At 42.2% G+C, this 14,900-nt stretch overlaps 1 protein-coding gene across 3 annotated transcripts in view; it reads left to right on the top strand.

Moving 5' to 3' along the window:
- TMTC1 (transmembrane O-mannosyltransferase targeting cadherins 1) overlaps positions 1 to 14,900 on the top strand; it is a 138,352-nt gene that overhangs the window by 13,900 nt on the left and 109,552 nt on the right. For 2 of the 3 annotated variants that reach the window (XM_064420973.1, XM_064420972.1), the window contains exons 3-5: positions 433 to 506; positions 1,671 to 1,847; positions 3,775 to 3,987. In XM_064420973.1, coding sequence (XP_064277043.1) covers positions 433 to 506; positions 1,671 to 1,847; positions 3,775 to 3,987 — 464 coding nt within the window. The remainder of the gene's footprint in view (positions 1 to 432; positions 507 to 1,670; positions 1,848 to 3,774; positions 3,988 to 14,900) is intronic. The other variant, XM_064420974.1, reaches the window with a different exon arrangement.

Here is a 14,900-nt window from a genome sequence, read left to right on the forward strand (position 1 = left end):
TCAGGAGGAATAAATTCTATAAATTCTATCCTATCCCTTTTTGGTGATAAAGTTCATTTCAATTTTACTTATATAGTAAGTAATTTTCTTTAACAAATTTCAGTACTGGGAGTTGGATGCTTTTCTTATTATAGAAAATTAAAACAAATCCTTAAAATTGGCATTTTATATATAACTTAATTAATATTTTATTAAGTAAGGAATGATTTTACTGTTGGCTTACTCATTTGTTTTGCCAAGCTAGAAATGCAGTAGACAAAACTGAGCATACCCTACACTGTTCAAGTAACATTTTGGTATGCTGAGGGAGGATAGCACTGAAAGATCAAAACCTTAAAATAGTAGCTTTGAGCATGGATTATTGAGGCAGTCACTGAGTGTTTTTACACTTTTAGATGTGTTTTTACACCTGTGTGTCTCCTTTCCTTTCAGGTAACAGGTATAGTAGGCAGAGCAGATGTCCTTGCCTGTCTACTCTTTCTGTTGGCTTTTCTCTCCTATAATAGGTACGTGGTAACATCGTGAGATTCTGTATTCTGAGGAGGGGACCAGAGGCAGCTGTCAGTGTTTCATGGTTGTTGGCAGAGGTGCTTCCCACAGCTCTGCTGTGTGGAAGTGTGCTGGCCCCTGCTTGCAGCCATGGTGATGCTTATGAGAACAAAAAAACACTAAACCAGGAGTCTACACTGACAATCCCTCTTCCACTGACATTGCAGCTGACCATAAAACAGATTGTTAAGAAATGTAAAGAAATTGCAAACAATTGTAAAGAAATGTTTTCAGTGGAAGGCAAATTGTGTGTAGAGTGAAGAGCAGACACATGCCTGCCTTTCAAATGCATGCTGTGACTGTGGGACTCTGGAACACCTGGTCTGAGAGAGTTAAGGAGTGTGTCGAGACCATCGGTCATCCTTTTCAGGTGAAAACTTGGCACTGCTTGCTGCTCTGTGCTCTAAAACTGTAACTGAACAAGTATAGATACAGAAATAGCTTACTTGGATGGGGTTTCTGCACCTTTTGCATTATTTGAGGTTTGAAATAACATTGTTTGCATTCAGAAATAGCACCATGTCATCCCAGCCACAGGGAAAAACTGCTGATATCCCTCTGGGGCTGTCTTCTACAAACCCACAATATTGTTTTCTTCAGAAGGTGTGAAGCCCAGTGAGCCCACAGGAATCTGCCTGTTTGATTTCAGTTCTTTGCTACCTTCTCCCATGTGATAGGGGCTTGCTGCCCAGTCTGTTAATGATTAGGGCACATCTCTGACTCAGGGGACTGTGGGTGGGATGGAAGAATTTTTTCTTGCCTAGTGCTTTTTGTCCCAGAAGGAGAATTAAGCATGTGTGTTCCACATGACAGAAAGCAGGTGTTTTCCTGCCTTCTCTGTACTTACTCTGCCTTCCTCTGACTGTTTCAAGTCTACTTTATTTTTCTGCTTGTCTTTGTTTCACCTTTGTGCACCAAGAATTGAAGCATCTCCCTGTATTTGCATCTTCCCTTCCTGTCCTGTGGCTAAGCCTTTTCTCATTTTAGATTGTTCATGTCTGGACATGTTTGCGTCAGCCATCTTAAGGCATTTAGGAGGAGTGTCTCAGTATTTGTGTGACTGTAGTAAACATGAAAATAGCAGAGAAGTTAAGATATTTTATGTCAATTCTGTTTTTCAGGAGTGTGGATCAGCTTTATGTTGGGGAACATTTCCCTCCCACTGCCTCCCCATTCTTTTTGCTGCTTAGTTTATTCCTTGGGACGTGTGCAATGCTGGTGAAAGAAACTGGAGTCACTGTGTTTGGTGTGTGCTTGGTTTATGACTTCTTTTCCCTCTCCTACAATGGACTCAAATTGTAAGTAACTTGTTATGCTCATGGTGCTTTTCAGGTATTTTCACCTGTTAGTCTAAAATATGTGTTATTATGGCATACAGCACTGAGGGGAAATGGACTTGCCCTGCTGAATTTTAGATGGATGGTACACATCTGACAAATTTGGAGGGACCCACAATTGCATTCTGTGTTTTGTGGCAGTGTTTTTTTTTTTTCTTTTTTTTTTTCTTACTCTTTTGCTGCCTGATTACTTTTGTTGGGTAAATTGACCGGATGTGAAGAACTGATCCCTAAAATGCTGAATTCACCCTGGCAAGACTAACATTTATTTTTAGTGTGGGAGTTCTGACTGAAGCATCAACATCCTGAAGTTCCTCTGGTTTAACTCCTTCCATTCACAGTGTCTGCTTGATTATTCTGTCACAATGCCCTGGGTTTAGAAATGTTATATGATGTTTAGTAGTAAAACTAGGTTTGATGTTTTTTCTGTCCTTTCAGAATGGAAAAAGAGGGAAAATACCCATCCAATTCTGGTTGGAATAATTAGCAGCTCTCAGAAGTCACTGGAGAGAAATTAAATGCTTTGAAGTTTGTACCCCTAACCCACTTAGTGTCACAAATAACTATGCTGTTTTCCATCTCCATTCAAAGTCAGAAGTCATGGTTTATTAGAATATTTTTATATTAACCATTTTATATAGTTTTTATCCCTTTGTCTCCCAAAACATCCCTGGTGCAGATCTGTGAGTGATGTAAGAGCTCACTGCTCCTGAGCATAGGAGGTCTTGCTCCTCATATAATTTCTTGTGCTTCCACTGGTGCTACCCCACCAGCCCTGGAACCTGTCACACCCTACATGAGCTTGTGTTTGTGTCTGGGTTATAAAAAGGACACTGAATTTGTGTTTCTGTAGCGAATTAAATGAACAGAGCTGGCACAAGGTGAGAGCAACAACTGCAGGGAGGAGAAGGGGGACTCCCAGGAGCATCCTGGCTTCCCTCCCTTTATGGCCCTTTCTCTAGGCCCTAATGGGCACAGACCAGTTTCAGAGCTGCCCTCTGGCAGCAATCAGCAGGCAGGTACAATGGATCGGCAGGGGATTCCCTGCCCTACTCTTTTCACTGGATAAGTAGTTCTTAATGGTGTGACTGGTGGGCAAGTACCCAGGGAGATTTTTGGGGGCTGACAGCCAGCTTGCTTGTTAACACTTGCATTTGCACCCTGACAGGCGAGTTTCAGGAGCTGCCTGGCTGAAGGGAACACAACTGTTAATTAACTGGAGGAAAATCTGTGCCTTCCTCCTCCCTCCTTTCCTCCGTCTCCCCCTTCCCATAGGCCCACATTCATGGGGGTCTTTTCAAGCTATTTTTTTTGTTTCAGTGGCGGCCAGTTGCCCAGATGTGGCACTATTTATCTTGTAGGAATGAAGCTCTTTAGTACAGATGTGCTGTATTTTCGTATCTCCTCTGGTTGCATGTATTGTGCATTTATCTCTTTGTGATGCTCAGTATTTTATGATTGCATTTGACTTTAAGGGGCAGCAGAAAACAAACAGCCTTCTATGTGCCGCTGAAAACTTATCTGCTCCTTCTTCCAACCTGACCAGATTTGTTTTCTGTTTAAAAGTGGAGAAACATCATTTGTTTTCTGGAGCAAAAAATTAGGAGTGACACCACAGTGCTTCCCATCTTAACAGCGGTCCAGAGAACAGCTTGATACAGGAATGCTCATCTTCTCTTGCTGTCAAGTCTCTGGCTCTAGTTAGGAACTAATAAATACTGTCCTCTCAGCACAGAAAGGCTTTTCCTATGGATTAAAGCAATGTTGTCTGTTGTAGTTTGATACCGCGTTGTGCCGATTTCATAGCGTTCAACCTTTTGATAAGTAAAAGCGCAAAGAGCACAAGTCCTTACATCCTTTTCTTTCCCCTTCTCCTCCCTTGTCTCAGGAGGAACGGGGGCATTCACCAGAGGCCCACCCGGCTGCCTGTATCCGTGTCCTCTCGGTGTGGCTCGCCGCAGGTGCCGCTGTCCGGCCGGGAGAACGGGAAGCAGCGCTTCGCCCAGCGCGGCGCCTGGAGCTCCTGCCACCCGCCAGGGCCCCAGGAGCAGCCCAGTGGGGGCCTGGCCGTGCCCAGCAGGGCCATCTGGGCCATTCGCAGGTACTGCTGCCCACTCCTGCTCTGTTCACTTTGTTTTAGCCGTTTTTATCCTGAAATTGCTTGTAGGTTTTATGTTACTGCAGAGGGAAGACAGGAGGACGTGGAAGGAGGGTTAAGGGAGAAAGGAAGAGAATATCTATCAGAAATCAGGGCAACCCCGACTATGGGGAGAGAATGATGCATCTGACTCCATGGATATCAGAAGGCTAATTAATTACTTCATTATACTGTATTACATTACATCTAAAACTAAATCTGCCCAAGCACCAACTTCACTGCACAGAATCTTGTGACTGCTGACTGACAGCCTGCACACGCGCTTGGCCCTGATAGGCCAAGGAAACAGAACACCATCACTCTGGGTAAACCATCTCCATATTGCATTCTACTTTGGCACAACACAGGAGCAGCGAATGAGATAAGAATTGTTTTGATCATTCCTCTCTCTGCTTCTCTCAGGTTCAGAGAATGTGAATCCCACAAATATCTGAGGACGTGTTAGGATTTTTGTGCTCTTTGATCCTTGTCTTTGTTTTCCCTGATGGATAGTATAACGGAATTATTCAGGTTGGAAAAGGCATCTAAGATTACCAAGTCCAACCATTACCTCAGCTCTGCCAAGCCTGCTACTAAACCATGTCCCTAATGCCACACCTGCATATCTTTTAAATACCTTCAGTGATGGTGACTCCACTGCTTCCCTGGGCAGTCTGTTGTTGACTATTGTATTTGTGGGGCCCCCAGATGAAGGAAGGAATGGTGAATCTGTCTCAATGTTCTCAGAAGGCTAATTTATTATTTTATGATACTATATTATATTAAAGAATACTAAACCATACTATACTAAGGAATACAGAAAGGATACTTACAGAATGCTAAAAAGATAATAATGAAAATTCATGACTCTCTCCAGAGTCCCGACACAGCTTGGCACTGGTTGGCCAATGAGTGAAAACAACTCACACCAGAATTTAATGAAAAGATCACCTGGTTGGTAAACAATCTCCAAACACATTCCAAAGGCACAAAACACAGGAGAAGCAAATGAGATAATTATTGTTTTCCTTTTTGTCTGAGGCTTCTCAGCTTCCCAGGAGAAAAATCCTGGGCGAAGAGATTTTTCAGAAAATATGAATGTGACAGTTGACAACCCTTTCAGTGAAGAAAATGTTCCTAATATCCAATTTAAAACTTCCCTGGCATGCCTTGAGGCCATTTCCTCTTGTCTTGTTGCTTGCTACTTGGGAGAGACTGATGTACCCAACAGGGGGAAGGAGGTTATCAATATAAAAAACGTGTTCTGTCTTGTTCCGTCATCTTGTTCCTTGTTTCTTTTTCTCCTGTTTCTTCCTACTGCTTCTTTCTCCCCTCCTTTGCTTTGTACTTTTTTCCAAACCCCCTCCCTCTGCCTCCGCTTTTGGGGACATCCCTTTCTTACACAAAAGGAAAGCCTCTCATCTCCCAGCCTCTTCAGGAGAGGCTGCAGAAGCTGTGCTGGAGAGCCCGTGCACGTGGGATGGCTTCAGAGGGAGCTCCTCCACGCTGCCAATTGGCATTTGCTTTTTGGCAGCTGCCTCTTCAAGTGCTGTGAAGGATTTCTGCACATGGCAAATCAAGCCCTGCACGTACATAGCTGCTTTCTGTTTGAAAAGGGGCTCTCATGGTGGTGTAAGCTGCTCAGCTGCTCTCTTCTCAAGTGACTGACTGTGTACAACACACTTGCAATGACTTGCTGTGTGAGAGGTAGCTGTGGGATGCCCAAAGTGGAGCTGGCTTGGTCCCAGTGGCTGAGAGGGAAGCTTGCCTGTGAGAGCTGTACTGTTGACATATTATATGATATGAAGCAGGAAAAACTCAAAAAGACAATTTTGCTATTAAAATATAATCTGTATTTATTAAAACAAAACAAAAAACCAACAACCTTGCTATAGAAGAAAAAAGAAAGAAAAGATGAAGTTGCTGTTGAATCTGTAAGATTCATTGCGCAGTTTTTCCGTGTAATTCACATTTGTCTGACTTGTGTAGGTCTTCTTGCATAGCAAAAGGATGGGGGGGGGGGAAGCTTTAAATATTTTAGAAGGTCCAAAATTGGTGGACAGACTTGGCACAGTAAAGTAGCTTCAGGTGTCTTATTTAGTCTACCAGATTACTAGTTGTAAGGTTTTAATTAGAATAAAGTAGTAGGGCACTAATCTGTACTTTTGAATACTTCTAATGTGATCAAATAGGTTTCTATTTAATAATAATTTATTATACCTCTTCTTACTAGTGCTAACTGAAAAATGCAGGAAGATGTAATGGAGGAATTAAGGGAATTGGTCTAATTAGCAGTAACTGGAGCTAGTTATGTAAATTCTTGGTGCAGAGATATTTTTGTTCTTTATTGTCACTTGCTCTTATCTTCAGCTATCCAATGAATATGTGGGTTGCAGTCCTAGTTGCCTTTAGAAGTAAGGAATGAGTTAGTCTGGAGGAAGTTGTAGGTTTTATCACCACAATTTATTGCAATTTTGGGGAATGCTGGCATATGCTACTGAGATGAGGTAACTAGAATCTCTTGTGGGTTTGATCCCTCTCCCTGAGTTTTAAAACCTGAAAGAGGCTTGTGAGTGTATGTGCCTTTCCATATGATATAAATGGGGAAGGACAGACAAGAACTTTCATGTCAGGCTTGTACTTGTGTTTGGGGTAAGGCCTCAGTGCTTTCACTCTGGTGTGGTGTGTGTCCTGTTGAAAATCACTATCAATGGCAATTATCACTCATTCTCTTTCTCATAATTTGGTGAAGCCACTGAAAACTGGCATCTATTTTTTTACCTTTTTTCCTTTTCTTAATTGGTTTTGGTTATGCCGTGTTCTATGCGCCTCACACTCTGTGTTGCTAAATGTGGTCCAGCCCATGAACACCTCTGAGCCACCTAATCACTCTGAAGGTTTTGAGCTGTATCAGTAGGTGGAGGCTGCAGTCTAAGCTTCTTGAAAAACAAGACTCCACAATAGCTTGCATACTTTTGAAACTGAAATCTCTGTTTCTCTTTGGTATCCTAGAAGCTCATTTTTATTGTGTCTGCTGGTGGTGAGACTCTTCCCTTGGAGTGGACCATAGACTTGAATTAATGCTGCTATTTTCTATGTGTGTGAATGGTTGAATGGTGTTTTTTGTAGGTTATTTTTATTTATGTATTTTATTTAATTTTTTTGCCAGGTTACACGAAAAGCAGGTGTACCTGGAGCTGTGCCCAGCAGCATCACTTTAAATCTGTGTTTGTGTGTGTAAAAGAGTGTGGGAGCTCTCTACTCATTAGCATTGTGGGAACCAGGCCCAAAACCCCATTGATCCACAATTCAATGAAATGCTAAAGGCTGTAGCAGGGATAAATGTGATCTGATGACTAAACTGGTGGCACTGTTGTTTCCTCTGTCAGTAGCAAGGGAAGGAAGATGGAAATGCTCTGCAGAATGTGGTGCATTCCAGGGATGTCTGCGCCGGCCCTTAAGTTTGATAGACTGTGAGGAAAAACATGTTGAGGTCATAGCATATCTTCCCTGAGTCCCTGTGCAGTGTGCCTGGTCAGGGGTTGAGCTGAAACAGATGCTGTCCTTCAGCATGAAGGAAGAGCAGAGGGAGAAGTGGAGGGAAGGCACTGGCACACACAATGTGGGATTGTATAGCAATTGCTTGGCTTTTCCTCACTGCCTGCTTCTATTTCCAATCCTTGTGTAGCAATGATTTTTAATTTTTTTTTTTTTTTACTAATATGATAGTATAGCACATTTCTGCTTAAACATGAAATTCCTGTTCAAAAAGCAGAAGTGTCAGCTGAATTTCTGCTCCTTCCCCATGCCACACAGTGCAATGCTACGTTCTAGTTTTCTAACTGATAAAGACAGAATAGTGTGACCACTTTCCCAGATGTGGGCTTTCACGTGTGCAAACTTCACCTTTTCTTGAATTTGTTAGAGGATGTTTCATAGGAAAGTGTGGCTGTGAAACTGCCTGGGTTATAAAAGTGTAAAGAAAACACTTTCTGTTAGATGGGGTACAACTTTCTTAAATTTTGGTAAGTTTTTCCTAGTTGCACTTACACACCCTGGAGGTTGGTGGTGGTCGCTTTCATATGCAAAGCACAGCAGCAAAAAGCAATGTGTGTCTCTGAGAAAAGCAGCAGGGAGGTAACTATTATTTATGTTGTGTGTTTGCCCCTGACTAAAATCAGGCAGGAAACCTGGGTACTTATCTCTGGCCTGAAAGTTCCTTGCCGTAGAACAGCAAAATAGCAAGGAAGTGTTGAAGGGCTTTGCAAACACCATGCAAAAGCTGGTGGAGAAATTCCAGGATAGTTTGGGATTGTGTGTGGTGAAAAAGGTCTGGGTATGGGAATAAATCACATGGACTCCATTTCCTTCATGGTGGAAAAAAGCCCCCTGTTCATTCACATAACTCCTTTTTATACAGTTTTCCAGACCTTGCGTGTGTCTCCAATTGCTTAGTAGTTTTCTTGCCAATTACTTATTGGTTAGTAACAAGTTGTCACCCTGTATTTATTGGTCACTCAAACCCTCAGTGTGTATGTGCAGGAAAAGTTGTTTGTGAGAGATAGTTTTCATTTTTCTATCTAATGGTGTAAAAGCAGTTTATACAGGTGCAAGATGTTTTTCACCCAGGAATAGATTGTTATGCTAACGAACTGCTCACACCAGGATTGCTTTCACATGGGAACTTGCAAAATGCTAGCCTGACAAGGCCAGCCATTGATGTTAGGAGAACAGGCTTGCTTTTATGAAGCCTTTCTTTATGATTTTTCTACCTTACTGCAACATCTGGGAGCCTAGCAGTCAAAATGCTTTTCTTCTTTAGGAAAACAAAATGAATAATCTGGAACATTAAGCAATAGAGCCAGCCCAGGCTTTTTCCTTCCTCTCTTGCTGGTGATGTCCTCAGGGTTGCAAGATGTTACAAATAAAGGATCAAGCTCCTAGTTGTGATGCTCTGAGCAAAGGTTGTTATGAATTGCCTCTGTGTGAAAGCAGAGAAACAGGAGTGCTGCATTGTCACTGGCTATAGGCTCATTTCTCCCTCCCCCCACCCCCCACCCTTTAATTTATATTTAAAATTGAATTGAGAATAGGACAACACAAGTTTGCTGCAAAAGGCAAGTAGGGCCCCGAGTCCCAAGGCCTGGGGAGGCACAGTGTGTGCTGAAAGATGGCAGATTAGGTAAGTGTCATTGCTATCCTGGGATCCGTGGGATGCTGCTTCTGTGGTGCAAGTTTTTTTTAATTCTAGCAGGTTTGCTAAGGCTCTGTCATTCTTGCTGTTTAGTGAGCTTAGGTTATGAATGAAGTTTGGCTGCCTCTGGGGAGATGGATTGCAGAGGTGGATTTGGCCTGTGGTTTATTCTTCTCTTAACTCAGTTCTTAAGATGGTTTTTCCATTGTGAGTTTGAGCAATAGCTCTCTGTACTGCTGTGTCTGTAAAGTCTGCGTAGGAAATGTTGAGTGACTCTTTGTGAAGGCCAGGAATTCCCCTGCAGTCAGTGACAATATTTATTGTCATGCACAGATGGTACCTGAGGCCACCAGAAAGCTCTGCTAGAGCCTAGAAACACATGAGATGTGGGTGCCCCTGTGCTTACAGCCATGGATTCAGCCAAGGATTTACATGCTCTGGCCTGCAACTGTCTTCCAGAGAATCCTTGTGTAATCTTGGGGAAATAATTTCATCTCTCTGTTCCCATGGCATGTGCTGGAAGATGAGGCACAGTAATGCCTGCTGCTTTTCTACTTCCATTTGTGTGATGTGCTGGTTGTCTTCTGTCCCCCTCCCAAAAGAGAAACAAAGCCAAGGATTCTCTCTTAGGCATGCTTGTGCCATTATGTGTCTTAAATTTTGAAATCTTCAAGTGCTGTTTCAGTGCAAGTAACTGAACTCATTGCTTGCAGACTGAAGTTTAGTTAAGAGCAGCTCTGCTTTGATATGGTGATGACTAAGGTTGCATGAATGCAAAAAAATACTTGTTTAGACCTCATTGTGCTGCAAAAATATGGACTAGCCAGATAAGAAAGATCTGCTTTAATTTTGGCCTCCTTGTGTGTTTTTATTGTGACAGTCTTTAATTACACTATCACATAGCTTTTTCTTTTTTGCCCAATCCCTGCTTGAGTCATTGCCCAGAATGGATGGTGATCAGTTAATGAGTAACTATTTGATATTTTGTTTCTTTCTGGTCCAGAGCATTGCCCCATGCCCTCCTTACTTTGTGTTATTTAAGTCCTGCTCTGAGATAGATTTACAACTTCTCAGTAATTTCTCTGTGTACACACTACCAAGTGCTGGTATTTCCTTGCAGTTTGTTACTTAGGTCTGTACTCTTCCAAAGTACTTTTGGCATGATTTTTGGATGTGTAACTTCCTTACTATTCAGAACAAGTAAAGTGAATAGCCAGAAATTTTATAGTGGGGAACCACATGAATGTTAAAGAGTCGGATTCACCTTTGTATTTACTTCATGGACATCTGCTGGTTGAGCAAGCCGACTGTCTGGTGGCAGCAGGAGACTGTCCTCTATAGGAGTCAGTCTTGAGAGGTGAGGGACCTCTTCCTTCAGATATTTGCAGACTGAGGAGGCACAATGATATGATGTTCCCTTCCAGACTCAGAGAGGAACAAACCCAGCCCAGCATGTGCAGCTTCTTCTGACAGTCCTTTCCTTCCTCTTTCCCCAGTTAGTTGCCCTGCCTCACCTGCTTCATCCTGTCCTCATCTCTTCTCTTGTTTGCTTTTCCTTAGCCATTTATTTGCTTTCAGTCTTTGCTGCTCAGCCTTTGCCTTTTGGATCTTGCTGCTTTCCTCAAGAGCTACTGTGTTAGTCTCATTCCCAAGGTCCTTCCTGCACTCCTGTCCCCTCAGTCCTTGTCAAGCCAAGGGCCCTGATCTGTCTCCTTGTACTGCCTGTTGCATTCTCCCTGTGCTCCCCACTCCTCCCGTCTCTCCAGTTCAATCTTTTGCCATGGGAGCTCTGCCCAGCATGGGGGAAAGGTCCCTCTGGATTCTTTCAGCACTCGCTGTCTTTGTTTATCTCCTCCTCCCCTCTGCATGGGTTTCTGCTCTATGGGCTGCAAACCCAATTTCTTTTTGACCTCTTCTCTCCAGCTTTGAGGGTTCAGCTCTCCTCTGCCCTATAGCTAACTTGGGAGTTTTCCCTGTGCTTGTTGCCTGGGTTTGAGGAGGAGGGAGCCTGGAGAGCCAGGCATAAGCCAGGAGCCTGCTCTGCTCTGGTGCTTGGGGTGGCATGGAACCACAGTTGATCTCACTCCTGGCTTCCCTGTGGCTGGAAAAGTAGGCACTTTTGCGTGCAGTTGTTTGACTAGAAGAGGGTTGGTTTAAAATTTGACACCCTCTGTTGGATCTGTTTCAGCCACTGTTCTGGATAGCACTTTTCTTGCAGTACAGAAAAACACCTCTCTCCCTCTTTTTAAGTACTTCCTCGAAGGAAGAGGAAAGTAAATAATTTCTCCTGGACTCTTTATACTGATGGTACCAAGAGGCCCTATTTATTTCAGTAAGCAGCAAATAAACTGAAGTAGTTTGCCTTCATGTACGTTGAATGTCAGAAAAAAGGGACGAGACTGAGTCTGATGTTTCTTTTCTTAGCTGATGATGACTTAACATGTTCTAGCTTGGTTTTTTTCTTTTTTTTTCCCCTACAGAAGATTATTTAGTCTTTTAAAGATTCTTTAGACTTTGATTTTGTTAATAAAAATCCATTTTGTGGAAACTGCACCTTGGACAAAGAATGGTGCTGTGCAAAATGGAATCAGGAGGAAAAGTTAATGACTGGTTTTGGGTTTCTTTTTTTCCCCATCTTCTGAAAGATGCTGATGGCTTATTCATTCATGTGCAGAGGGAGAAGGTTTTTCTCTCTCATTAATGGGAATTGCGTTTAAGCCCTGCAGTTGCAGTCACTTCATTGTACATCAGCCTCTTCTGTTCCCAGTGTTGCTAATTGGAAATCCCCAATTTGTAGGTGCAGCCTGTGTGTCCCAGAGCTGACTCACAGGAGTCTCTGTTCATTCCCTTTGCTTAACAGGACTGCCTTTCTATTCACAGTTCCTGGCAGTCTCATTAAAGCAGTGTTTGAAGCAGCAGCATGCCCGTGTCCATTGGCTTTCTCTGAAAGCCCTGTAAACCACTGTCAGAGAATTAACAGCGGCTGAGAAGCAGGAACAAACCCTAATGGCTTGCAAGGTCATTTTCCTTGCAGTAAATCTGGGTTAGTTTGGCACAGAATAGTATTTCAGAAACCCAGGAAATAAAGAAAAAAAATCCAACCACAACACCTGAAGATGGATGATACTGAGATTATTGCAGGGATTTCCCTGGATAGCAAATCTAATTGAACAATTTCTCTCTTACACTTTGACTTCCAGGCACATTTTTTGGACGTCTTTTTGGAAACTTCTAGGCTGCTCTCAGGAGTAAAGGACTCAGCTGTAACTACCTACCTCATTAATGACTGATGCTTTCCAAGCTGGTCCATGTGAACCTGGTAATCACAGCATTAAGTGAGGGACAGCAGACTCTCAGGACTAAGTTACTTGGCTTTAAGTGTTCACAGGCTGATACAAGCAATTATTTGCTCAAAACCACAAGGACACCAATCTCATCAAGTGCAACTTCAGGTGGATGGTTTTGGTTGTGTGATAAAAGGGTTACTTTGAATTTTTTAATATGAAGTAGCTGTTGAGATTTAATATTTGGTTAAAAAGTCTAAATAAAAATCTGCTAGCATGTGTAATGCTTCTCCCATCCTCCCTGTATGCTTTCCAAGATGAACAGATTCTTCCCTGACTAGAAACTTAATCTTCAACTTAATCTAAAGTAGAGTATTAAATCCTCTTTCACATTTCTAATGCAGTTATCCCAATATTCTTTTCCAACGAGTGCATTAGAAACCTTAATCTTCTACTTGGCTTGGAAATGCTGGAACACACTTTTCTCTCTTGATCTTTGAAATGCAGATTTTCTGTTTCTATTCTTTTAAGCAATTACCAGAATGTGAATATCCAGGAAACTGCAGTGCAGAAGAGACTCTTGTAAAATGCATTCCACATTCCCAAACATCCGTGTTAAAATTCAGATATTGGCCAAAGTAAGCTGAGAAAGGCGAGGTTTGTGCTTGGGCTGTTGGAATGCAGCTGTCCAGTGTTTGCTTTCCAGGTCTGACAGGTCCTGCAGCATCTGGTGACACCCTGCTTTGCCTTATGAGTTCTCATTGCCTGCCACAGCTGATCATGGAGTAGTTTAAATTATAATCTTCCACTGAAATATGCTGTGGTAGTTGTTTTATTTCTTCTTTTTCACCTCCTTTCTAAAAGTTAGGTTCTGTTATCTTAAGAAATTATCATTCCTTTGCCATGTGTGTAATGCCATTGCTCCCTCTGTTTAAAACTTGGGTTAGCAGCATGTTTTGCTGTAGTTCCTCTGCAGACAGGGGGTTGAGTCTGCTCAAATCTCTCCTTTTCTGACCTGTGAAATCCCTTGGTTTTGCAAATCAGCTCTGGCATAAGGAGATATTAAACATAAAATTATTACTTTGAAACTAACTATGGTTGCGCTTTGGTTGTGCTAGTATAAAAAGTATGAAAGAAAGTACTGTTCCATTTAATCTGTGAAGATACCAACAAACCCTCTGGATGTTCTTCCAAAGAGGAAAATTAGCAGAAAAAGCTTGACAAGAAACTTTTCCACTGATTGTTCACAATAAAATTCAGGGAAAGAGTAATTATCAGTTAGAGGTGGAAGGGAGATGCAACATTACTTTTATATCCTTCCATAAAACACAGTTTTATCCCCTCATACACCACTGTTACACATACAGTTCCTTCAAGACCATGCTAGGAATTTCTGCAGAGACCAAGCTGGTGTAAAATGATGGCCTTGGGTTCTCTTGGAATATTTTGGTATTGGCTGATTTAATTGCATTTACCATAATCTCTGCCTAATCTCATGACAGCAGCTTCTATCACTGCAGCTGTGAGTTGTCTGTAGAAGTTGGAAGCAGAGATTTTTTTTTGTTTTGTTTTCTGGTAGTAAACTCAATTAATTTGTTGTTGTCCTCCCTCTTGTCCCCTGTTCTCTCCACTGTTAATTATGTCAAACATTCATTTCAGCAGATGAATTGCTTACAGTACAAATGTTTTTGGTAAAAGCATCAGGAATTTTTGTTTTAGAAAGCTGTCACCTGGTCTGTGGTCTAAATGGCTGCTAATGCTGATCTTTCTAATCAGTCTGTTATGATCAGCATTCCCTTGCTGATCTTGGCTGGCATACTGTGGATTCACTGGCATGACCCTGCTTGTGGTCCTGAATGGTATCTCCATCATGGAATTACTCACTATGGATAATGAAATTCCTTCATTCATTGCCTATACAAGCTTTTGGAGATGATGCTTTCCACCCAGAAGGCATTTGTTCATGCATTTGTCTATGCATTAGTATAAATAGAGGAATTTTTGCATGATACTTCTTGAAGGGAAAAAAACAACCCAACAAAGAATTCCTTTTACCTTAAGTGAGGATTTGTCTGTTGAACTCCTATTATTATATTTAACATAATAGAAGAACACTGTGGGAACACCGTATCAAAGCAGGGATCCAACTAGCTCTGTGTTCTGACCGTGGTCTTTACTGAATGCTTACAGAGAAGAAAAAAATGGGAGTGGGGCCAGGACAGGGTTATCTTTCCTTACTGTGGCTGCTGAACATGTGCCAGGCATTGATTTAGAGTCCATGGATCTGGATGCTGTATCTGGAGCACTGTGTTTAAGACTCTCCATGGACCTGTCCTCTGTGGAGTTGCCTAATTTCCTTTTTAGAACTCTTTTCTCCTCTGGCTTTGAGGGCCTCTTGT

This window comes from Passer domesticus, chromosome 5, assembly GCF_036417665.1.
Source record: "Passer domesticus isolate bPasDom1 chromosome 5, bPasDom1.hap1, whole genome shotgun sequence".
NCBI lineage: Eukaryota > Metazoa > Chordata > Aves > Passeriformes > Passeridae > Passer > Passer domesticus.